Here is a 24,109-nt window from a genome sequence, read left to right on the forward strand (position 1 = left end):
GGAGGTAACTGTATAGAGTATTCAGGAGAGGTAACGGTCTAGAGTTTTCAGGGAGAGTAACTGTCTTAAGAGTATTAAGGAGAGGTAACTGTCTAGTTAGTTTTCAGGGGAGGTAACTTTCTAGAGTATTCTGGGGAGGTAATTTTCTAGAGTACATGTATTCAGGCGAGAAAACAGTTTAAGAGTATTCAAGGGAGGTTACTTTCTAGTGTGTTTAGGGGAGGTAACTGTCTAGAGTATTCAGAAGAGATAATTGTCTAGAGTATTTGAGGGGGGGGGGGGGGGGGGGGGTAACTGTCAAAGAATATTCAGGGGAGGTGACTGTTTACAGGGTATTCAGGGGAGTCAACTGTCCAGTTTTCAGGGGGGGGGGGGGGGTGGGGGCAATTGACTAGTAAATATTCAGGGGAGGCAACTGACTAGTGAGTCTTCAGGGGAGGTAACTGACTACCTAGTATTCAGGGGAGGTAGTGACTAAAGTCCCACATTTTCTCTAAAAAAAAGACAGTATTGACAGACTTAAAAGTATTGAAGAAGGAAACAGGGGCTAGTTTTTAAGACCTTAAAGTTTATATCAAGGATAAGCCAATAGGGAAATAAAGGCAAGTTTATTAAGTCTGGATTGTGTGAACCACTGCCTTTGTGAACAGCTGGTGTTTTAATGGCAAGTAATAAACTTCACTTATCTGTAATAACGTTACAGTCATGTAAAAAAGTAAGACAAATAGATTGCTTAAAATTTATTTAGAGATTTTTATATGACATGAATGCATGTAACATTAAAATAGTTTGTCAGATTAAGACACGAATACATATTAGTCGCTAATGCATGTAACATTAAAATAGTTTGTCTGATTTAGACACGAGTACATATTAGCCGCTTAGCGATGCCACATCCTCACAAGAAACATGCATGTACAGAGACACAAGGTATACATCAACAATTGAATAAATACCAAACACAAACAATTATTAAATAATGCTGTATTGCACAGTCAACAAAACCATAGTCCATTCCATTTATTAACATTTAACTAACATTGATTCATGACAACTTGTAAAATACATCTTAAATATCAACACATGTCTTGAAATAAATTAATTGAATGCTTGCTGTTGTCCATTTGTATGGGTTCAATATAAAACGTTAAAAAAATCATTACACATTTTGATACATGTATCCTCAGAACACGAAATGACCAGTTTTCAAGTATGGTAATTTTTCCAGTACCTGTTTAAAATTTATGTTTGATAGCTTCAAGGTTGTGATTAGAAGTTGTCAAGGAATTGAATTTAATATAAAAAATATTTTCAGTCTATAATGTCGCTAGTGCTACGCATCAGATGATATTTCTCTGGCTAATTTTGAGTTATAATATGCATTACATCCACATACATTCACAATATAAGGATATCTACTAATATCTCACCTCCTACAAAAATGACCTAATCCAATTGGCTTGGTGTATTTTCCATACACACCGAGTAATTTCCATACACCTGGAGTTATCAAGAAGTTGGTTGAGATATAATTGTTACACAGTAACTGATGGTGTATGGGATATACACCCTCAGTAATTTCATACCATACGAGAGCTTAGCATCAGTTACTAACAGTGTAACTAATGATGTTTTGTTTGCTAAAATATCCTTTTAATACATTCTGTGTCGTAAGAGTTGTAACCATGGATTTTCAAGCAGTAATACTGTAAAATCATAACTATTTGTGGGGCACTAATTTTTCGTTGATTTCGTGTGTTGACTTATCCACAATTTAAACACAAACACATCAGATGACCTGCAAAATTTATGATGTTTTTTCCTAACAAAAGTTCTTTTTTTTTTTGAGAAAAAAAACAACAACTGGAAAAATTTCATGAACATACATATAGGATCTGGCACGAAATGTCATATCATACCATATTTTATTAAACGAGTTCAGGAATTTTGTTAGTAAGCGCGCCTTTGGCGAGCTCACTAACCAATTTCCTGGACAAGTTTAATAAAATATGGTATGATATGACAACGAGTGTCAGATCTTTTTTATCACATGCTTTTAAATGAGCGGATTAGATAAATATTTACGCAAACATAATGATTAATCCCGAATGTTGTTTAAATTTCGTGACGTCATTTGACGTTGCAACGTCATTTCAGCAAAATAACAAAATGCAATTGGTCAATAAACAAAAACTAAGCCAATGCAAGCGCTTAAAAATGTTGTATTACACATGTAAAATTAAAAAAAAAATGTAATGGTTGTATTACATGGGAAACAGGGAATAGCTTGTGATACATTTTTTTACAGTAGTTCTCCTCAATATACAGTAGGAGTAAAACAAAGGAAACTTCCTGTCCAAGCACAAATACATCAAATTTTATTTCATGGTGATGTTTACCTCTTAACATGATAATAGTACCTTTATACCACAATCTACTGTTTCAATATCGCACAATTGCGAACATATGGCATGGGTTTGTTACAATGTCCAATCAGAACAAAAGGATTGATATCAGTTGTCAAATGGGATACACTCCACTGAAACTGGAATCCATAACTATCAATAAAACATGACATCAAACAATAATGGATTCAATATTTCAATGCTGCTCAGTGCTGTATTTTATATAAAAATGGTTCAAACAACAATTTAAATGTATAGCCCATATTAGCATCCTACCTGTAATTGTTTACAATACAGACAATACAAAACAAGAAACCGTCGGGGACGGGTGATGCTCCCCAAAGTTTTTTTTTGTCACAATATTGCACTTTATATTCAGATAAAAGGAATTGTCTTGAGGGGCATAACTTTGGACAAAATAATACGATGGATGGTTTAGAAACTTAAAAATTTCAAAGGGCCATAACTCTGTGAAAAATCATCCGACGAGAAACGGCTGTAAATATGCACATCTCCTCTTGGTAGTGAAGCTTCCCATAAAGTTTCATTGAATTCCAGTCATTAGATGCTGAGAAATAGCCCGGACAAGAATTGCACTATATGTACAGTTAATGGAAAATTTCAAAGGGCCATAACTCTGTGAAAAATCATCCGACGAGAACCGGCTGATACTATGCACATCTCCTCTTGGTAGTGAAGCTTCCCATAAAGTTTCATTGAATTCCAGTCATTAGTTGCTGAGAAATAGCCCGGACAAAAATTGCACTATATGTACAGTACATGGAAAATGGACAGACGAAGCGGCGACTATATGCTCCCCCTAAAAAAAATTTGGGGGAGCTAAAAATGTATTTGTTTACAATACAGAAAATCAGAGATCAGTTAAGCAAGTTAATCCCAAGTTCTATCAATCGAGAGAGTCAGAATATGCTTATTTGCCCCATTAAAACCGAGCACCAAACAATAGGGCTGTCACGATACGCCATGAGCGTACCGCGGTATATCGTGGTACGGCAACACTGTATCGCGGTACGTACCGCGATATTTTACAGAATATGTATCTGTGAAGAAAACAGCAGAATAACAAGTTTTACAAACTTTATTAAACTCAATAATCAAAAAACACTGGTATCATAGTATGACTAGAAACTGTAAAAGAAACTGTAATAAACTTGATAGAAGTAGTCATTGTTATAATGTTATTGTTCGCGTCTTTTTCTAAAATGTCCGCCATGTTGTTTACAATAGCTGTGACTACGATCTGTGTAAATCGAACGCTTCAAGGGCATGTTCAAAATGGGGAGTCAACGGACCCAGTATTGAAAATCCGTAGCGTTCTGACTCTTCCTCGACTTATTCAGAATCTTAAGATAACATGATTCGGAAGTGCCATGCTTTGAACGATCGATATACTAAAGAAAGAAAATAAGAAATAGAATAAACATCTTTTGGATAATTATGAACTTATTTGCAAAGGAAATCTGTCCCTTATTCTAAAAAAGGTACGGACCCATACATCGCCGTATTTTAAACGTGAAAGTTAAACATCTACAAGTGGAAGCGCTTGCTTGACCTGGATATTAACGGATTATTTATTTAGCCCTTTTGAACCGCTTCTACATTTTTCAAAACGATATCTATATCAAAATAATTATGTAATGTATTTATATCTGTGCTAATATTATAATATTAAAAAAACCGGTGCGACAACGCCGTACCGCGGTGCGATTTTTTTCACTACATGCACCGCGATATACCGGTATACCGGTGAATCGTGACAGCCCTACCAAACAACATTTGACCTGCACTCTGGGCCCAGAGTGTCGTTCCATATTATCCAGTGAAGTCAGCACAAAACTATCAGGGACAACACTTTTTGCCTCAACTGGATTTTCTCTAAGAAACTTCCTTTTAACAAAAATTCCATCAAAGCAGAAAGTGTCTTTCCTGCTTAGCCTGCACTGGTTAATCTGATTCCATACTTTACACACATGCATTAAGCCTGCACTGGTTAATCTGATCCCATACTTTACACACATGCATTAAGCCTGCACTGGTTAATCTGATCCCATACTTTACACACATGCATTAAGCCTGCACTGGTTAATCCGATCCGATACTTTACACACATGCATTAAGCTTGCACTGGTTAATCTGAGCCCATACTTTACACACATGCATTAAGCCTGCACTGGTTTATCTGATCCCATACTTTACACACATGCATTAAGCCTGCACTGGTTAATCTGGTCCCATACTTTACACACATGCATTAAGCCTGCACTGGTTAATCTGATCCTATACTTTACACACATGCATTAAGCCCCGTTTTTCCAGAGGAAGGCTTATTTGTTGATGCAGGGCATCATAAAAGAACCAAGGAAAATAAAGGACCATGCCATTTTACAAAAAATTATATATATCCATCCTTGGTCCTCAACAACCATACAAATGTCTATAGTACATACAGTTTACAGAAATAGGTAACAAAATCACAACATACTAACAATATCTTAGGCCATCAAAGTATTTTCATGAGAGACCAAAAATACGCAATAGGGTTATAAGTTTTTCTCCAAACAGTCGTATTTTCTTTACTCTGAAGCAAGTCATGTGTTTTAGCATCACTGATCAGGCATTTTTCTTGCATTATCTATTGATTCTTTAAATGGACCTTTTCCCAAAGTGAAATTGAAAGTTGAAATTTTTTAATGAGTCATTAAGTGTCTAAGTGTCTTATGATTATTATTTCTCAATTTTATTAAAGTATGTTACTATAATTTATATGATTTTGTTCATATGATTAAATTAATGGGAAAAAGTTATCTTAAATGAGCTTTTTTCTAATCAGTGGACTTGCACCAGAACACCCCTCATCCTGATCACAGTGATTTTTTATGTAAATGAAAAATGAGACAAATTTTGTTATAGCGGCGACATACTATAAATGCACTAGAGAAATTGGCCACAACTAAACTAACTAGGCGTAAGCATTCTTGAGTTATCATCCGGAAACCATTTTACTGTTTCGAGACACTGTGACCTTGACCTTTAACCTAGTGACCTGAAAATCAATAGGGTTCATCTGCCAGTCATGATCAATGTTCCTTTGAAGCTTCATTATCCTAGGCGTAAGCATTCTTGAGTTATCATCTGGAAACCATTTTAATGTTTCGAGTCACTGTGACCTTGACCTTTGACCTAGTGACCTGAAAATCAATAGGGGTCATCTGCCAGCCATGATCAATGTTCCTATGAAGTTTCCTGATCCTAGGCGTAAGCATTCTTGAGTTATCATCCGGAAACCATTTTACTATTTCAAGTCACTGTGACCTTGACCTTTGACCTAGTAACCTGAAAATCAATAGGGGTCATCTGCCAGTCATGATCAATGTACCTATGAAGTTTCATGATCATAGGCCTAAGCGTTCTTGAGTTATCATCCAGAAACCATCTGGTGGACGGAACCGACGGACGGACCGACCGACATATGCAAAACAATATACCCCTCTTCTTTGAAGGGGGGCATAATAATATAAATAATAAATAGAACTTTGTTGAACCTCAATGTTACCACTGTGCGAGTTACTATATTTAAAGACGTGTAAGTAAACAAGTATGGCTTCAATGGAAAACCGGGCTTAATGCATGTGCAGAAAGTGTTGTCCCTCATTAAATTATGCAAAACACCACGTCCAATCAGGAAGAACACTTTCTGCCTAAACTCATATCAATTTAAAAGAGACTTCCTTAGTACAAGCAATTCTTTTAAAAGCGGAAAGTTTCTTCCCTTATTAACCTGTGCACAGGCTTATCTTGGATGACATGCATTAAGCCCAATATGCAGTATGCACAGGCTAATCAGGGAGGATACTGTCTGCCTAAACTGGAATTTCTTTTTTAAAAAGACTTACTATCAACAACAAATTCTATAAAATTCTATAAACTGTTTTGTCACTGATTAGCCTGTGTGATTGCACAGGCGAATCTCAAATGACATGTTACACAGATGCATTAAATCCAGTTTGCAGTACACCCACACTAATCAGGGCGGACTCCTTCTTTTAAAGAGACTTCCTATGAACGATTTTTTTTCATAAAAGGGGAAAGTGTCTTCACTTATTAGCCTGCGTGGCATGCACAGACTCATCTGGAATGACACTTAAGGCACATGAATTAAGCCACGTCTTTCCAGAACGTTGCCACAATATTGAACTAATTGCGAAATGGTCATTACTTTTGGTGATATTTTCAAATACAAAATAATGAAACTAGTAGCAAAAAGCCAAATATTTTCCAGCAAGAGCCCTGTAAAATGTGGCCACTCTGAGCTTTTCATCTTTTTTAACAGTACCTGCCACCATTATGCCACTACAACAGTGGGCACTGTCATGTTTTTGCTGTGCAGATAACATAAAACACACACCTGTCACTAGGATCTTTTTATTTCAGCCTCGTTCAGGGAAAACTGGGCTTAAAGCATGTGCAACAAGATATGTGTTTGTCAGAAACACAATGCCCCCTAATACACCGCTTTGATTATTTTTTTACCTTTGACCTTGAAGGATGACCTTGACCTATCACCACTCAAAATGTTAAGCTCCATGAGAAACACATGCATGCCAAATATCAAGTTGCTACGTTAAATATTGGAAAAGTTATGAAGAAGGTTAAAGTTTTGGTTAAAGTTAGATGTGTCAGAGAAAAAACAATGTTACTAAATTACTGATACCATATATTTGACAATTGACATTGAAGGATGACCTTGACCTTTCACCAATCAAAATGTGTAGCTCCATGAGATACACATGGATGCCAAATATCAAGTTGCTACGTACAATATTGGAAAAGTTATGAAGAAGGTTAAAGTTATGAAGGTTAAAGTTTTGGTTAAAGTTAGATGCGTCAGAGGAAAGACAATGTTACTAAATAAATTAAGCCATATATTTGAAAATTGACCTTGAAGGATGACCTTGACTGGAAAAGTTAAGAAGAAGGTTAAAGTGTTGGTTAAAGTTTTGATTTTTTTTATTGACCTTTGGCCTTGAAGGATGACCTTGACCTTTAACCACTCAAAATGTGCAGCTCCATGGGATACACATGCATGCCAAATATCAAGTTGCTTTGTTCAATATTGCAAAAGTTATGAAGAAGGTTAAAGTTTTGGTTAAAGTTTGATTTTTTTTATTGACCTTTGAACTTGAAGGATGATTTTTACCTTGACCTTTCACCACTCAAAATGTGCAGCTCCATGAGCTACACATGCATGCCAAATATCAAGTTGCTACGTTTCAATATTGCAAAAGGTATGAAGAAGGTTAAAGTTTTGGGACACATATATTTGACATTTGACCTTGAAGGATGACCTTGACCTTTCACCACTCAAAATGTGCAGCTGCATGAGATACACAAGTATGCCAAATATCAAGTTGCTATGTTCAATATTGCAAAAGTTATGACGAAGGTTAAAGTTTTGGGACACACACACACACACACAGACAATGACAGACAGGCCAAAAACAATATACCCCCGATCTTTCAATCCGGGGGCATAAAACGTGAGGTACCCAATTAGCCTGGGGTGATCAGTTGACTTTTTCTGCTTTTATAGTATTTTTCACTAAAAGGAAGTATCTCCTAAGTGAAAATCCAGTCTTGGCGAAGTGTCCTCCCTGATTTGCCTGAGCAGACTGCAAAGGCTAATCTGGGACAACGATTTACGCACAAGCATTAAGCCCAGTTTTCCCAGATCGAAGCTCATTTCTTCCCGTCCTTCACCTCTTTCATCATACTCATTTCCTACTTCTTATCCCTGGTCAGCAGCAACTGGTTGTCATTTCACAAGAGCTCTGCTTTCTTCCCCCAATATTCCTTCCACAAGATCCTCTAGTCCAAATTTGTGTACATGTACATTTCTTTGACCTACCTCAATCTCCCTATACGGAATGGCATTGTAAGAGTAAGGGTCACATGTAATATTACAATAGAAGGTCCTAGATAAATAAGTTGTAATTTGAATTACTCTGCTGCTGACTAGTTCTGACACCTGCACATACATAGTCTTCCACTGCATGTGTCAGAAACAAAATCACATAACATGCATAACAATCACGAGCCCAAATTTTTGCATGTGAATTTAAATTGATTAATAAGACCAAGGAAATCCAGCCCATTAATCTGACTAAATAACCCAAGAATTGTTATCAATCATCTCACAGCATTAACAACAATATCCCATGAAATCACCAACTTCATTCCTGCAATTCTAATGCTTTCATTTAATTAAAAAATCATCTAATTCCAATACCTTCCAAATAAATCGTAATTGAGTTTATATACTTTCTCACAATCGGTATTCAATTCATATACGTTCATACTAAGCCCTATAGAATTAAAATACCTTCATACAAACCTTATTGAATTCAAACAGTAAAACTTAATGTCATTAAATTTAAATTATTTCATATCACTACAACAACCTCAACTCAAGTAACTTTATACCATAAAACATTCGTTTAAGTCCAATATCTTCATACTTAAACATCCTCACTTTCCATTTAAATCATACCACAAAACATTCCCTCCTCCTTCAAAACCAAATTTCAACAAACCACGATCCTCATTCTCCAGCATTTCAATGCCACAAAATTAACCCCAGAATTTCCACCGCCACGCCCCCTGTCTCAGCCCACAAACAGTACCCACATAGCCAGCGTCACATTCAGGGCCAACAGAACGGTCCCGAAGAGAACGACAAGGGAGAATATGGCATCACGGACCTCCTTGTCTGGAATCGTGGAGCGCAGTGTAAGCTCGATGAAGCCCTGACATATGAACTGACCATCGAGGGCGTAGCAGGGAACCACGTTGAGAATCACCAGCGCCCCCGACAGGGAGATCAGGTATCTGGGTCAGAGGTCAAGGATAACTTGCACTACAAAACCTCTGGGATGTGGTTTAAAGGAAAGACTATTAAGTTATTATGTGTGTTTTTTAGTCCTCTGGGTCTTCACATCATTTTGCTAGGATTCCGTTCAAAGTTATTTTATACTTAATTCTATTTATAGCATGTAACCCACTTGGGCACTGCCAGTTTTGATCCTGGTGTCTGCATGTGTTCAACTTTTACAACTAACATCCAGGCAAATAGATTACCCCCAAGGCAAGCAATATTTGACCCCAGTTGCATGATTTAAATGATTCAGCATGCATTTCATAAATAATATGAAACATTTGAGCCTCAGAATTTTAGAGGAAGCATAAGATAATTAAAGTTTGCTTAACATACATGTATATAGGAAACAAAGTAACCCCAGTGTGTGCAAATTTTGACCCTCATGGCACAATTTTAAATGTGCGGTACCACAATACAATCCATTCTATAAAATTAATTTTAATTTTTCCTAGTGTTAGAACCAACCTAAAATAAGGCAATTGAAATAATTTTAGAACTATATCGCCTCTCACCATTTCCAACTGAACTAGTGACCTCAAAATCAAAAGGGGTCATCTGCGAGTCATGATCAATCTACCCATGAAGTTTCATGATCCTAGGCGTATGCGTTCTTGAGTTATCATTCAAAAACCATTTTACTATTTCGGGTCACCGTGACCTTGACCTTTGAACTAGTGACCTCAAAATCAAAAGGGGTCATCTGCGAGTCATGATCAATGTACCTATGAAGTTTCATGATCCTAGGCCCAAGCGTTCTTGAGTTATCGTCTGACAACCACCTGGTGGACGGACCGACCGACAGACCGACATGAGCAAAGCAATATATCCCCTCTTCTTCGAAGGGGGGCATAATAAAAAAGAAACCAAACATACCCCTCGTGCTAAAGTGTTCAATTTTCATGGATGAATGATTTTATCATGGGCTTGCTCAGAATTTAGTCAAATGACCACATGTAATATTTTAAAGCAAACTATTAACTAATAACTAAGATATTAAAGTTTGAAAAGAGTCTCATTAAGAAAGTCTCCAAGTGTACAACATTTTAAAACAAAACCTGCATAAAAATCGTAAACTTTCAAGCAGAAACAGTTTTCCTATATTACGAAACAGTGGCCTTCATCTTGATCCAACTTTCCCCAGCTAGAACCCCAAGCAAGGTATACATGTGGGCTACCTCTAATAAATATTTCATCCACATAAACTCAATCTAGTAACTCAATTTACTAGAATTAAGTAACAGTGACCTTGACCCAAATCCCTACCTAGATTCCATTCACGTTTAGCTAGACTCAATTCATGTTTGCAATGTTGGAAGTGTCATCAAGATTGGTAAATGTAAACGAAAGTCATTGATCCAAAACCACATTCTTGGCACATACCAATTGACAACCATACCCCAATCAATGCTGCCAGCCCTCACGTCAAAACCCAATGTTTTAACCAGAGTTTTCAACTTTGTTGGAAACCTGGTAAACAATTTTGTGGAGGAACCCGATACAATCTTACAAACAAATTACTCTACTTAAGACATGTGGTTTTAGAGATTGTTTACATTTCTGGTTTAATTTTTTTATAGCCCAGATGACCTACATATGAAGTGGACCGGAAAGACTTTTAAAACAGTGAGAGGGTCAACCAATGATCAGTTTTATGAAAATCTGCCAAAAGGTTTCGTTGGAGATGTTCTCCTTTTGACAAAAGGTAATGGATACTGGCCATCCACCATCACAACTCAGGTGAGTATAAAACAAGCATAACCTCTCTCTGAGAAAACGGGACTTAAAACATGTGCGTAAAGTGTTGTCACAGGCTGCACAGGTTTATCAGGGACAAAACTTTCAGCTGAAATGGATTTTTTTCTTTCCTTAACGAAAATCACCTCTAGGAGGAAAGTGTCGTCCTTGATTAGCATGTTCAGACTGCCAAGGCTAATCAGGAACTATACATTATGCACATGCATAAAACCCAATTTTTCCAGATCTCGGCTTATGACAAGTAGTTACACTTTGTCTGTAAAGGATACTTGCAAAATGTGTCTATGGCATATGGTAGGTTGACTGGAATCAGGGCACTGTTTGGAATGTAGTTACTCAGTATCACTGAAATTACAAAGTAAGATATTGATTGGGGTTATCTGATGATTTGGGTGAAACCGCAGTATACATAAGAAAATGTATACTGCGGTTTCACTTATTTTTGTTAACATGACATTTTGTGGATTTGTAATTTTGTTTGAAACTTTACTTGTGAATTTCTCATATTTCGCTTTCAAACTAAACAATATATTTTTTCAATGTGTTTTCGTCTATTCAAACAACCCTAATACCAAATTAACATACACTAAAAACAATGTGTTATCCAAAATTGTAATATTACAGTATCGCAACAAACAGCCAAATTAGTGGTACAGGACTCTTTAATCCTCTCGTTCAGCAGTTGGACTTGTGCCATAGAATTTGCCAAAAGGGAACCAATGATTGTAGTCTAGGAACCAAACCAGAATAATGCAGGTCCAGTGGATGACCCAGGAACAGTAACGGAGGTTTATGGCCATGGACGACTCGCAGCAGTTTTGTCTGGTTATCCACGGAGGGATACACGCACGATATCTCCACGTTGGGAGCGTAGCAGTCACTTTGGAACTTGCAGATGGGCCGGTCTGTTGTGGCGCGAGCTGGCAGACACGCATACACCTGAAACAGGGGTTACACAAGCAGTGCAAATTGTTGTCTAACAAGAGCTTCACCATAGGATGACTTATGCCCCCTATAAATGCTTGGTAGAAGTTATGAGCTTTTTTCGAAACCTAAACGCACATTTGGAAACCTAAACACGGACCCTAAGTTCAAGGTCAAGGTCACAGGGGTCAAAATTTGTGGGCGTATGGAAAGGCCTTGTCCATATACACAAGCATGCCAAATATGAAATTGCTTTCTGAAGCTACATAGCAGTTATGAGCATTTTCGAAATCTAAACGCAAAGTGTGACGGACAGACAGACGGACAGCACAAATATGTCTTAGAATATCAAAATAAATCAGAAAGCCACATAAACTAGAGAGCGGACACCATGCTAAATCCTTGAAATGCACTAAGTGACCCCGTGACCTAGTTTTTGACCCGGCATGACCCATATTCGAACTTGACCTAGATATTGTCTAGATACAAATTCTGACCAAATTTGGTAAAGATCGGATGAAAACTATTTGAATAAGAGAGCGGACACAACAAGTGTGACAGACTGACAGTGCGAAAACTATATACCCCCTTTTCTTCGAAAGGGGGCATAAAAATATATACCCAAGGCCTGTTACCCTTTGATTAAACTCCTGGGATTATCTTTAACATACTAGGTAAATAATATTAAGACCTAAACATTGTGTTATAGGATACAACACCATAAAATACAGCGTAAAGAGATACATTTTTCTTGGGAAAATGTTCCTGTCAAATATTTTTGTCCAAAATGTACATGTTTTCAGCTTGAAAGAAACCCAACCCAAGCTGTTAAATGTATTCCCAAGCTGTTAAATGTATTCCCAAGCTGTTAAATGTATTCCCAAGCTGTTAAATGTATTGAGCCATGTTCTGGGCTTACTGCTGGTGCATAAAGTGTCGTCTTAATCTGGGGCCACACTTAACGCACAAGCATAAAGCCCTGTTTTCCCAGAAAGTGGCTCATTTTCTTTTTGTCCAAGACATACGTTGTCAGGGTTCTTCTTGGTGTGGTACATGAAGCACAGGTGGGTGCTACTCGTCTCATTGCAGCAGTCGATGTACAAGGACTTGGTGTCTGAAACAGAACATGTAGGGAAATGAACACCGGCCCACTAGCCGCTGCCCTCTACAATTTGTGGGCCCTAGATTTACTGAAAAAAATGAATATGATATCAGTACAAGAAATATTGACAAAATGTTTGTGGGCAACCAGGGTCGATATGTTAGTTTTTAACCCTTAAGACCTGTGCGACTCATGCATAAAAAGAAAAATTCACCATAAATTGCTGCCTATGTTCTTACACACAATGAAATAGCACAGTATACATTACCCAAGTATCCAGACATACACACGCCCTCATTAGCTAAAATTACTTGAGTGAAAACCATTTTTCTATTAATGGTAACGATGACCTTGACCCAAAACCCTCCAAAAATAATCTAATGCTAGTTATTCATGTAGACATGACACTGACAGACTTTGATCACTGCCCTATTTGAATCAGAGGAAGGTGGGGGGATGGTTATAGAAAGGATTTTATTACCACTTGGCAAATTGTGGTTAATTCAAGGGTTATAATTCAGAAGTGTTTCATGCCAGTTGGCTGAGTATCAACTTCTGTGAAGATTATATAAATACCATGTTTGATAACTGTTACAAGAAACTGCAGTGATCTTGAAGAATTGCAATCTTTATTATATCTGTTCAATATGTCCTTTCAATTGTAATTGCTCTAAGACGGTAAGTCTGCACCTTTATCGATCTTCTTCTTGCTAGACGTATCCAGCTCAGTTATCATGGATACAGGAAGGCAGTTTCCCAAGGACGGTTCTCGAATGCTGGCGGCAATGCAGGTATTCCAGTCCTTGATGCTGGTAACCGGACAGCCCCCCAGGCTAGTTACTGGGTCCCGGACTGTCAGCCCCCGTGGACCAGACACGGCAGAGTTCTAGGGACATGCAATAAACAACTCAAATGAGCAGCTTTCTAGGAAAATTGGTCTTAATGTATGTGGTTGTGTCATCCCAGATTAGTCAGTGCAGTCCACACAGTTTAATCAGGTCACAACACTTTTTTTTATGGAATTTTTTATTTAAAGAAAGTCTCTTCTGAGCCAAAAATCCCGTCTTTGCGGAAAGTGTCATCCCTGATTAGCCTGTTCAAACTGCATAAGCTATTCTGGGACGACACTTTTAGCACTTGCATTAAGCCTAGTTTTCACAGAAGGGGCTCAAAAAAGACATTTCATAACACACATGCAGGGCTTTAATTACAGTCTGAAGCTAAGTTTTTAAAAAAGGGGTGAAGTATACAAATATAAAGTACTTTTATTTAAGAAACAAGGATATCAGCAAAACTTATGCTCCCCAATAATGCTTTGTCGATATATGGGTTAATTGTGTGGAAAAAAGTGAGACCTTGAGAAAATCTAATATTAGCCTCAGTGACCTTGACCCCAGTGACCTAAAACCTCATCTAAAGGTAGAGGTCCATGCAAGGTACCTACATGCCAAATATATAAGAGATCGATCAAATATTGAAGGCGCTATGTATCACTGTAACAAAAGTGTGAAGGAAAATCTATTATTAGCTTTGGTGACCTTGACCCCAGTGACCTCAAACATCATCAAAAGGTAGACGTCCATGCAAGGTACCTACATGCCAAATATGAAAGAGATCGGTAAAGTATTGAAGGTGCTTTGAGAAACTGTAACAAAAGTGTGACTGAAAAATCTATTATTAGCCTTGGTGACCTTGACCCCAGTGACCTCAAATGTCATCAAAAGGTAGAGGTCCATGCAAGGTACCTACATGCCAAATATGAAAGAGATCGGTAAAGTATTGAAGGCGCTATGAGAAACTGTAACAAAAGTGTGACTGAAAAATCTATTATTAGCTTTGGTGACCTTGACCCCAGTGACCTCAAACGTCATCAAAAGGTAGAGGTCCATGCAAGGTACCTACATGCCAAATATGAAAGAGATCGGTAAAGTATTGAAGGCGCTATGAGAAACTGTAACAAAAGTGTGAAGGAAAATCTATTGTTAGCTTTGGTGACCTTGACCCCAGTGACCTCAAACGTCATCAAAAGGTAGAGGTCCATGCAAGGTACCTACATGCCAAATATGAAAGAGATCGGTAAAGTATTGAAGGTGCTATGAAAAACTGTAACAAAAGTGTGACGGAAAATCTATTATTAGCCTTGGCGACCTTGACACCAGTGACCCCATACGTCATCAAAAGGTAGAGGTCCATGCAAGGTACCTAAATGCCAAATATGAAAGAGATCAGTAAAGTATTGAAGGCGCTATGAGAATCTGTAACAAGTGTGAAGGAAAATCTATTATTAGCTTTGGTGACCTTGACCTTGACCCCAGTGACCTTAGGTAGATAGTTATGGTTCTTAGTCACTGCACTTCTCCTACTTGCCATCTGTTTATATTTCAAGTTTCAGGTAAATCCCTTAAGTAAATTTAGAGTAATGCTCCGGACAAAAATTTACTTTGAAGTTAAATAAAGGGAGATAATTCAATAACTAAGGTAGATAGAGTTATGGTTCTTAGTCACTGCACTTCTCCTACTTGCCATCTGTTTATATTTCAAGTTTCAAGTAAATCCCTTTAGTAGATTTAGAGTTATGCTCCGGACAAAAATTTACTTTGAAATTAAATAAAGGGAGATAATTCAATAACTAAGGTGTATAGAGTTATGGTTCTTAGTCACTGCACTTCTCCTACTTGCCATCTGTTTATATTTCAAGTTTCAAGTAAATCCCTTCAGTAGATTTAAAGTTATGCTCTGGACAAAAATTTACTTTGAAATTATATAAAAGGGGAGATAATTCAAAAACTAAGGTAGATAGAGTTATGGTTCTTGGTCACTGCACTTCTCCTAGTTGCCATCTGTTTATATTTCAAGTTTCAAGTAAATCCCTTCAGTAGTTTTCAGAGTTATGCTACGGACAAGAATTTATCGTACGGAAGTGCGGAAGGACAAACTGGCAACTATATGCTCCCCATATATATATATATATGGGGAGCATACAAAAGTAGCAGCAGGGTGTTATGACAAAATTTGGCTAAAATTGATAGGCAATATCCCTGCCTTCCAAATTTTAATGTTACCCATGCAGAAGTGGCAGTACAGGTAAATGCTTTTTTGTTCATTTTGTGCAACATACATATACAGACACGTGACATCACCCAGCCTATGAAGCCAGCATATACCTTGGATAGTTTTGAAAATACAAGATTACATAAACAAGGGCTGTTTGTAAAACATGCATGCCCCCCATATGGGCTTGTCAAATGTAGTGGCAGCCATTGTGTAAATACATTTTTTGTCACTGTGACTTTGACCTTTGACCTGAAAATCAATAGGGGTCATCTGCCAGTCATGATCAATGTACCTATGAAGTTTCATGATCCTAGGCCTAGGCCTAAGCATTCTTGAGTTATCATCCGGAAACCATTTGACTGTTTGGAGTCACTTTGACCTTGACCTTTGACCTAGTGACCTGAAAATAAATAGGGATCATCTGCCAGTCATGATCAATGTACCTATGAAGTTTCATGATCCTAGGCCTTAGCGTTCTTCCGGAAACCATTTGGTGGACGGACTGACCGACAGACATGTGCAAAACAAGCAAATTCATTGAATTGACATCCCCCGCCAATATGCTTCTGGACACAAAAGTGTTATATTTGACACTCAAAAAAGCATTTTTTCAAGATACGAAGGGCCATACCTCCGTTATTATCCAATGGCGTACAATGCCATTTGGCATGCATCATTCTCTTATCCATATATATACTCATACCAAGTTTCAATGAAATCCCCCAAAGCACTTCCAAGATATGCCTCCGGACACAAAAAAAGCATTTTTCAAGATAAAAGGGCCATAACTCCGTTATTAACAGATGGTTTACAATGCCATTTGGCAGGCATCATCCTCTTATCCATATATATATACTCATACCAAGTTTCAATGAAATCCGCCAAAGCACTTCCAAGATATGGCTCCGGACACAAAAGTGCCGGCCGGACGGACGGAAAGACGGACGGACAACGCCAAAACAATATCCCTCCGCCTCTGGCGGGGGATAACAATATACCCCCTCTTCTTTGAAGGGGGGGGCATAAAAAAACTGTAACATTTGGTCAGATGTACTAAGTTAGTAACAAACGCTTGGACGGACAGGTAAGTTTTTTATGTTTACCTTCAAACTAACCACAAATCTCTTTAAGACTTGTTTTCAGTAAGACATTTATAACAAGAGCACCGCCTTGCGGGTGCAGACTGCTCATCTATTTTCTTTTTAAAGGTGAAGGGACTCTCATTTTCAATCACAAAGGAGGGAGGGGTGGAGTGAAGAGGGGTGCATTGTGTGGGGGTGTGGACATTTATTACATTATCTTCCAAAAAAAAAGGAAAAAAAATAAAAAAATCGGGGGGGGGGGGTTGGGGGATTCTTGGGTGCGATGGTTGGGCGGTATTTCAAACATAAAATAATAAAAATAAATATTTGTGTTTTTAACCGTTTCAAAAAAAAAAAAAATTGGGGGGGGGGGGGGGGGGGGGGGGTGAGGGGGGTATAGTGAGATGATCTTAAAAAAAAACACAAAAAAAAACAAAAAACATTTGGGGGGGGGGGGGGGGGGGAATTCGGGTGGGGGGAGGGGGGGGGGGGTGGGGGGGATTCTTGGGTGCGATGGTTGGACGGTATTTCAAACATAAAATAATCAAAATAAATAGTTTTGTTTTTTTAACCGTTTAAAAAAAAAATTGGGGAGGGGGTGGGGTGGTACAGTGTGAGGGTGTGGTGGTCATTTGTGAGATGATCTTCAAAAAAAAAAAATAGGGGGGGGATTTCGGGGGGAGAGGGGGGGCACGGGCGATGGTTTGGGTGGAGTCTATTGTGGTATGTCAGGTAAGAGTAGTTTTGTCAAAGTATCAATCAAATCTAATCATAAATAAAGAAGTTATGGCAATTTTAGCAAAATTTAATAATTTGACCTTGAGAGTCAAGGTCATTCAAAGGTCAAGGTAAAATTCAACTTGCCAGGTACAGTAACCTCATGATAGCATGAAAGTATTTAAAGTTTGAAAGCAATAGCCTTGATACTTAAGAAGTAAAGTGGATCGAAACACAAAATTTAACCATATATTCAAAGTTACTAAGTCAAAAAAGGGCCATAATTCCGTCAAATTGACATCCAGAGTTATGCAACTTGTCCTTTTACTGTACCCTTATGATAGTTTGCGAGTGCTCCAAGTATGAAAGCAATATCTATGATACTTTAGGGTAAAGTGGACCAAAACACAAAACTTAACCAAACTTTCAATTTTATTTATTTATTTATTCAAAGTATAAAGGGCCCATAATTCCGTCCAAATGCCAGTCAGAGTTACATAACTTTGCCTGCACAGTCCCCTTACGATAGTTAATAAGTGTTGCAAGTATGAAAGCAATAGCTTTGATACTGTAGGAATAAAGTGGACCTAAACACAAAACATAACCAAATATTCAATTTTATAAGTATAAAAAGGGCACATAATTCTGTCAAAATGCCAGTCAGAGTTACATAACTTTGCCTGCACAGTCCCCTTATGATAGTTAGTAAGTGTTTCAAGTATGAAAGCAATAGCTTTGATACTTAAGGAATAAAATGGACCTAACCACAAAACTTAACCAAAATTTTCAATTTTCTAAGTATAAAAAGGGCACATAATTCTGTCAAAATGCACGCCAGAGTTATCTTACTTTGCCTGCCCAGTCCCCTCATGATAGTAAGTAAGTCTACCAAGTTTGAATGCAATAGCATTGATACTTTCTGAAACAAGAGGGCCATGATGGCCCTGAATCGCTCACCTGACTCATTAAGATCAGATGAAAACTATGACCTCTATTGTCTACACAATGTTTTTCTATGATTTGATCTAGTGACCTAGTTCCTGACTCTAGATGACCCAAATACAATCCCAATCCAGATTTCATCAAGATAAACATTCTGACCACAGTTCATAAATATTGGATGAAAACTGTGACCTCTATTGTCAACACAAGGTTTTTCTATTTATTTGACCTAGATTTTTACCCCAGATGACCCAAATACAATCCCACCCAGATTTCATCAAGAATTCTGACCAAATTTTATAAAGGTTGGATGAAAACTGTGATCTCTAATGTCTACACAAGGTTTTTCTATTATTTGACCTAGTGACCTAGTTTTTGACCCCAGATGACCCAAATAAAATCCCAACCCAGATTTCATCAAGATAAACATTCTGACCAAATTTCATAAAGATTGGATGAAAACTGTGACCTCTATTGTCTACAGAAGGTTGTTCTATTATTTGACCTAGTGACCTTGTTTTTGACCCCAGATGACCCAAATACAATCCCAAACCAGATTTCATCAAGATAAACATTTTGACCAAATTTCATCAAGATTGGATGCAAACTGTGACCTCTACTGTCTACACAAACAAATTGTTGACGGACGGACGCATAGACACACGCAGGCACGCACAACGGACGCCGGACATCACACGATCAAATAAGCTCACTGTGTCACTTCATGACAGGTGACCTAAAAATATGTGTCGGAGATAACATGAACAGTTGTGGTTAAAATCCCATAGAAACAAGGGCTGTTTGTATAACCATGCATGCCCCCCTATATGGGCTATAAGTTGTAGTAGCAGCCATTGTGTGAATACGTTTTTGTCACTGTGAATGGTGGTGGTGGTGGTGGTGGTGTAGTAGTAGTAGTAGTAGTAGTAGTAGTAGTAGTAGTAGTAGTAGTAGTAGTAGTAATAGTAGTAGTAGTGGTAGTAGTAGTAGTAGTTAGTAGTAGTAGTAGTAGTGGTAGTAGTAGTAGTAGTAGTAGTGGTAAAAGTAGTAGTAGTAGTGGCAGTAGTAGTAGAAGTAGTAATAGTAGACGTGGTGGTGGTGTGGTGGTGGTGGTGGTGGTGTAGTACTAGTAGTAGTCGTACTAGTAGTAGTGAGTAGTAGTAGTAGTAGTAGTAGTAGTAGGTAGTAGTAGACGTAGTAGTAGTAGTAGTAGTAGTAGAAGTAGTAGTAGTAGTAGTAGTAGTAGTAGTAGTAGTAGTAGTAGTAGTAGTAGTAGTAGTAGTAGTAGAAGTAGTAGTAGTAGTAGTAGCAGTAGCAGTAGCAGTAGCAGCATTACAAGACCAATACTTAAGAATGATCAAATGGGAAAAGGTAACATAGCACCAGCAGTAAATATGGGGCCTCATTACAGGTCAGATTTGGAATCTCTGCTGTAAAATGAGATTTTGAATGAATTAAAGGGAGGCAAATCTGTAATAAAAGAACATGCATAAACCGTAGTTGTTTCCCTTGTTTGAACCATGCTAAATCCTTACAAAGTTTGGAAAGAATTGGATGAAAAATTTGGACTTTATTGCATAAACACCATTTTCCTCATTCAAGGGGAGGTAATTCTGTACTTCATGGACCAATAATGCTCATTTTTTGTAGGGTTCGTGTCCTCATTGATATAAAGACACTGTGCAAATTTGGAAAGGATCGGACAAAAAATGTGGAAGATTTTTGAAAGTTTTCACAAAATAGGAAAAAACGAATAAACATGCAAAGTTCAACGAGCTCCTGCGGCCATGTTTTTTGACGAATCAAATTTCTTTGAACAACTTTTTCAGGGGAGCCCTCAAAGGTCATCCCTGTGAAATTTTTTGAAAATCTGATGAGCGGTTTCTGACAAGAAGATTTTTTAAGGTTTTTACCATATATGGTCATGGCGGCCATCTTGGTTATGTGATCAATTTTTTTTTAAACAATTCTTTTGTCCCATGACCTAGGGATGCTCCACATGAAATTTAGTTGAAATTGGCTCAATGGTTTAGTATAAGAAGATGTTTACAAATCGTTTACGGACGGACGGACGGACGGACGCCGGACGCTGAGTGATCACAATAGCTCACCTCGAGCTATCGCTCAGGTGAGCTAAAAAGTGGACCGAAACGCAAAACGTAACCAAAATTTTCAATTTTCTAAGCATAAAAAGGGCACAAAATTCAGTCAAAATGCACGCCAGAGTTATCTAACTTTGCCTGCCCAGTCCCCTCATGATAGTAAATAAGTGTACCAAGTTTGAATGCAATAGCATTGATACTTTCTGAAAAAAGTGGACCTAAACGCAAAACGTAACCAAAATTTTCAATTTTCTAAGCATAAAAAGGGCACATAATTCAGTCAAAATGCAAGCCAGAGTTATCTTACTTTGCCTGCCCAGTCCCCTTATGATAGTAAGTAAGTGTACCAAGTTTGAATGCAATAGCATTGATACTTTTTGAAAAAAGTGGACCTAAACGCAAAACGTAACCAAAATTTTCAATTTTCTAAGCATAAAAAGGGCACATAATTCAGTCAAAATGCACGCCAGAGTTATCTAACTTTGCCTGCCCAGTCCCCTCATGATTGTAAGTAAGTGTACCAAGTTTGAATGCAATAGCATTGATACTTTCTGAGAAAAGTGGACCTAAACGCAAAACTTAACCGGACGCCGACGCCAAGGTGATGACAATAGCTCTTTTTTTTTCTTCAAAAAATAGATGAGCTAAAAATTGAGGAACACCATTTCCACAAACTGAACATGTCTGTAAAAAGCTTCACAAGAAAAGGTTTCCTAGTCTAGATGTTAGTAACGCACATTTTTCATCTGATTTTCGTTATTTGGCACCATTACTAATGTCAAAAAAAATTTTCCCCAAAAATGTATTCCTAAAAAAAATACTTTTCCCTATGCAGCTGTTTAGGTTGAATCTTACTTCAATGTAAATATTAAATGGAAAACACTTATCCACAATTTAAAAGTTTTTCTTAGCAAAACCCCCCCATATAAACATCAATTTCCAAATTTCATTCCCAATGCAAAGGGCCCTACAATGTGAAAAAAAGACTAAAAGACTGCTTGGCATTCATATAAGTCACTCACCTCCGTGACATGAGTGATCACAATGCCATGCCCTGTGGTGTAGAACGGCATGAGGAACCATGGATACAGGAACAGTACTGCTATGGCCACCAGCACAATAATGAAGTTGTGCCAAACGCCCGCGCAGTATATCCTCAGCTGCCGCATGGGAGATATGATCTGGAGACGCTCGGAGGACAGGTCCACGTATGCACCCGGGTAGATGAACATCAGGAACAGTCCAAACCCGTTGACATGCACTTGCTCCCTAAAAACATACAGACATTAATTGAAGAAAGTAAACAATTATTAGGAGATATGCGGTAGGCACAGATCGTGAGTGACAAATAAACACTGTAGTGCTCCAGCTAGGATTTGAAAAGGGCAGGGTGGCTATTTTGTCAAAAGTGCACTTTCCACATGCAGTTTTTTGTCAAAAAGGCACTTTCGAGCGCAACGGCGTATCTGTATTGCTCCCTGTTGCATATTAATTTATATGTTATTAATAACCATTAAAATAAAATGTCTACAATAAGGAATAATTTCATTTAATAAATTAAAGGGCAGGGCGAGGCATTGGAAGGGCAGGGTGGGGCATTGGAAGGGCAGGGCGGGGCCTCGGAAGGGCAGGGCGAGGCATTGGAAGGGCAGGGCGGGGCCTCGGAAGAGCAGGGCGAGGCATTGGAAGGGCAGGGCGCGGCCTCAGAAGGGCAGGGTGGGGCATTGGAAGGGCAGGGCGAGGCATTGGAAGGGCAGGGCGGGGCCTCGGAAGGGCAGGGCGAGGCATTGGAAGGGCAGGACGAGGTATTGGAAGGGCAGGGCATGGCCTCGGAAGGGCAGGGTGGGGCATTGGAAGGGCAGGGCGAGGCATTGGAAGGGCAGAGCGGGGCCTCAGAAGGGCAGGGCGAGGCATTGGAAGGGCAGGGCGAGGCATTATAAGGGCAGGGCGAGGCATTGGAAGGGCAGGGCGAGGCATTGGAAGGGCAGGGGCGGGGCCTCGGAAGGGCAGGGTGGGGAGCCTTTCCATTTAACCTATCTGGAGCACTGCACTAATTACGACTTATGCGGTAGGCACAGATCCTCAGTGTCACTGCAGAGTGCTAGTCCCTGTTCTTTTTTGCTTCCCCTATATGCTCCTTCAGAATAGTTTACACACAAATTTTGGAAATCATGTTAAAGTGAGTAATTGATATTCAACAGTTTTCAAAAGGACTATGCCTTAAAATCTAACTTACAAGTGTTAGAGTTAGAAATTCTCTGCATTGAGCATAATAAAATTATTGGAAAAATGTCACCAGTATGGTCCAGATTACTACCGGACCCCTTTTGCAGCACCGTGTTCCTTTTGCAATCTAAGATCTTTCCTAATGATCTGATATGTAGGTATTGAACCAAGCAGGAATATACGCAATAAATTTGACCATTTAATGTTTTAAGCATAGCACAATTTGACTCTTGAATTTCTAAATCTTTTGATATTGTATACAATATTTTTTATGGGTACCTCTGAAAACTCTTCAAAGATGACTAAAAAATACCCCCTGTATATTTCAGGTTATAGTCCTTTACCAACCTGACAGCAGCGATGGCGTGCCCAATTTCATGCAGAATTCCACAAACAAGGAGGGTCAGAAAGTAGTACGAGATTTGGCTGGTTGGCAAATTCACTCCTGGCATCTGAAAGAAAACTGAACAGCTGCTAATGTGCAATCAGCAACGGTGGCAAATAAATAGTCTTTTTGCACAGTCGCTAGTCCAGAAGAATGTACAACTTGTATGAAGAGAATTTTTTTTAAGCTCTTCATTCCATTTATGGTTATGTGTGGACAAATTAACACATGTATATTGAGGAAGACAAAACAAGGAAAATATCAAGCATTAGAGTAGGCTACAAATTAACTAATAACTGAAACTGCAGTTTGTCTAAATTAAAAGAAGACTGGTAAATGGTAAACTTGATACCTTACTTCAAATCATATGCTGGTACAAATTATATAAATAAGTGCAATTGTATATTCCAGAATTAATAAGAGAAGCAGATATCAATTAAGCGTTTTGAACAAATACCTT

At 38.3% G+C, this 24,109-nt stretch overlaps 4 protein-coding genes across 19 annotated transcripts in view; 3 read left to right on the top strand and 1 right to left on the bottom strand.

Moving 5' to 3' along the window:
* Window positions 1-24,109, top strand: part of LOC127850214 (protein still life, isoform SIF type 1-like) — a 353,922-nt gene that overhangs the window by 274,855 nt on the left and 54,958 nt on the right. The window lies entirely within an intron of this gene.
* Window positions 1-24,109, top strand: part of LOC127850221 (osteopetrosis-associated transmembrane protein 1-like) — a 256,800-nt gene that overhangs the window by 157,767 nt on the left and 74,924 nt on the right. The gene's annotated exons all lie outside the window — the stretch shown is intronic.
* The window catches only part of LOC127850216 (actin remodeling regulator NHS-like), a 331,736-nt gene that overhangs the window by 99,617 nt on the left and 208,010 nt on the right, over window positions 1-24,109 (top strand). The window lies entirely within an intron of this gene.
* The window catches only part of LOC127850217 (membrane-bound transcription factor site-2 protease-like), a 257,498-nt gene continuing 234,116 nt past the window's right edge, over window positions 728-24,109 (bottom strand). Inside the window, exons 3-9 of one of the 6 annotated variants that reach the window (XM_052383082.1) lie at window positions 23,613-23,716; window positions 22,061-22,307; window positions 13,832-14,027; window positions 13,065-13,153; window positions 11,859-12,054; window positions 11,385-11,460; window positions 728-9,311 (exon numbers count right to left, since the gene is read on the bottom strand). In XM_052383082.1, coding sequence (XP_052239042.1) covers window positions 9,089-9,311; window positions 11,385-11,460; window positions 11,859-12,054; window positions 13,065-13,153; window positions 13,832-14,027; window positions 22,061-22,307; window positions 23,613-23,716 — 1,131 coding nt within the window. In that variant the 3' untranslated portion in view covers window positions 728-9,088. The remainder of the gene's footprint in view (window positions 9,312-11,384; window positions 11,461-11,858; window positions 12,055-13,064; window positions 13,154-13,831; window positions 14,028-22,060; window positions 22,308-23,612; window positions 23,717-24,109) is intronic. The other 5 variants (XM_052383086.1, XM_052383083.1, XM_052383085.1 and 2 more) reach the window with 5 other exon arrangements.

This window comes from Dreissena polymorpha, chromosome 11, assembly GCF_020536995.1.
Source record: "Dreissena polymorpha isolate Duluth1 chromosome 11, UMN_Dpol_1.0, whole genome shotgun sequence".
Taxonomy (NCBI): domain Eukaryota; kingdom Metazoa; phylum Mollusca; class Bivalvia; order Myida; family Dreissenidae; genus Dreissena; species Dreissena polymorpha.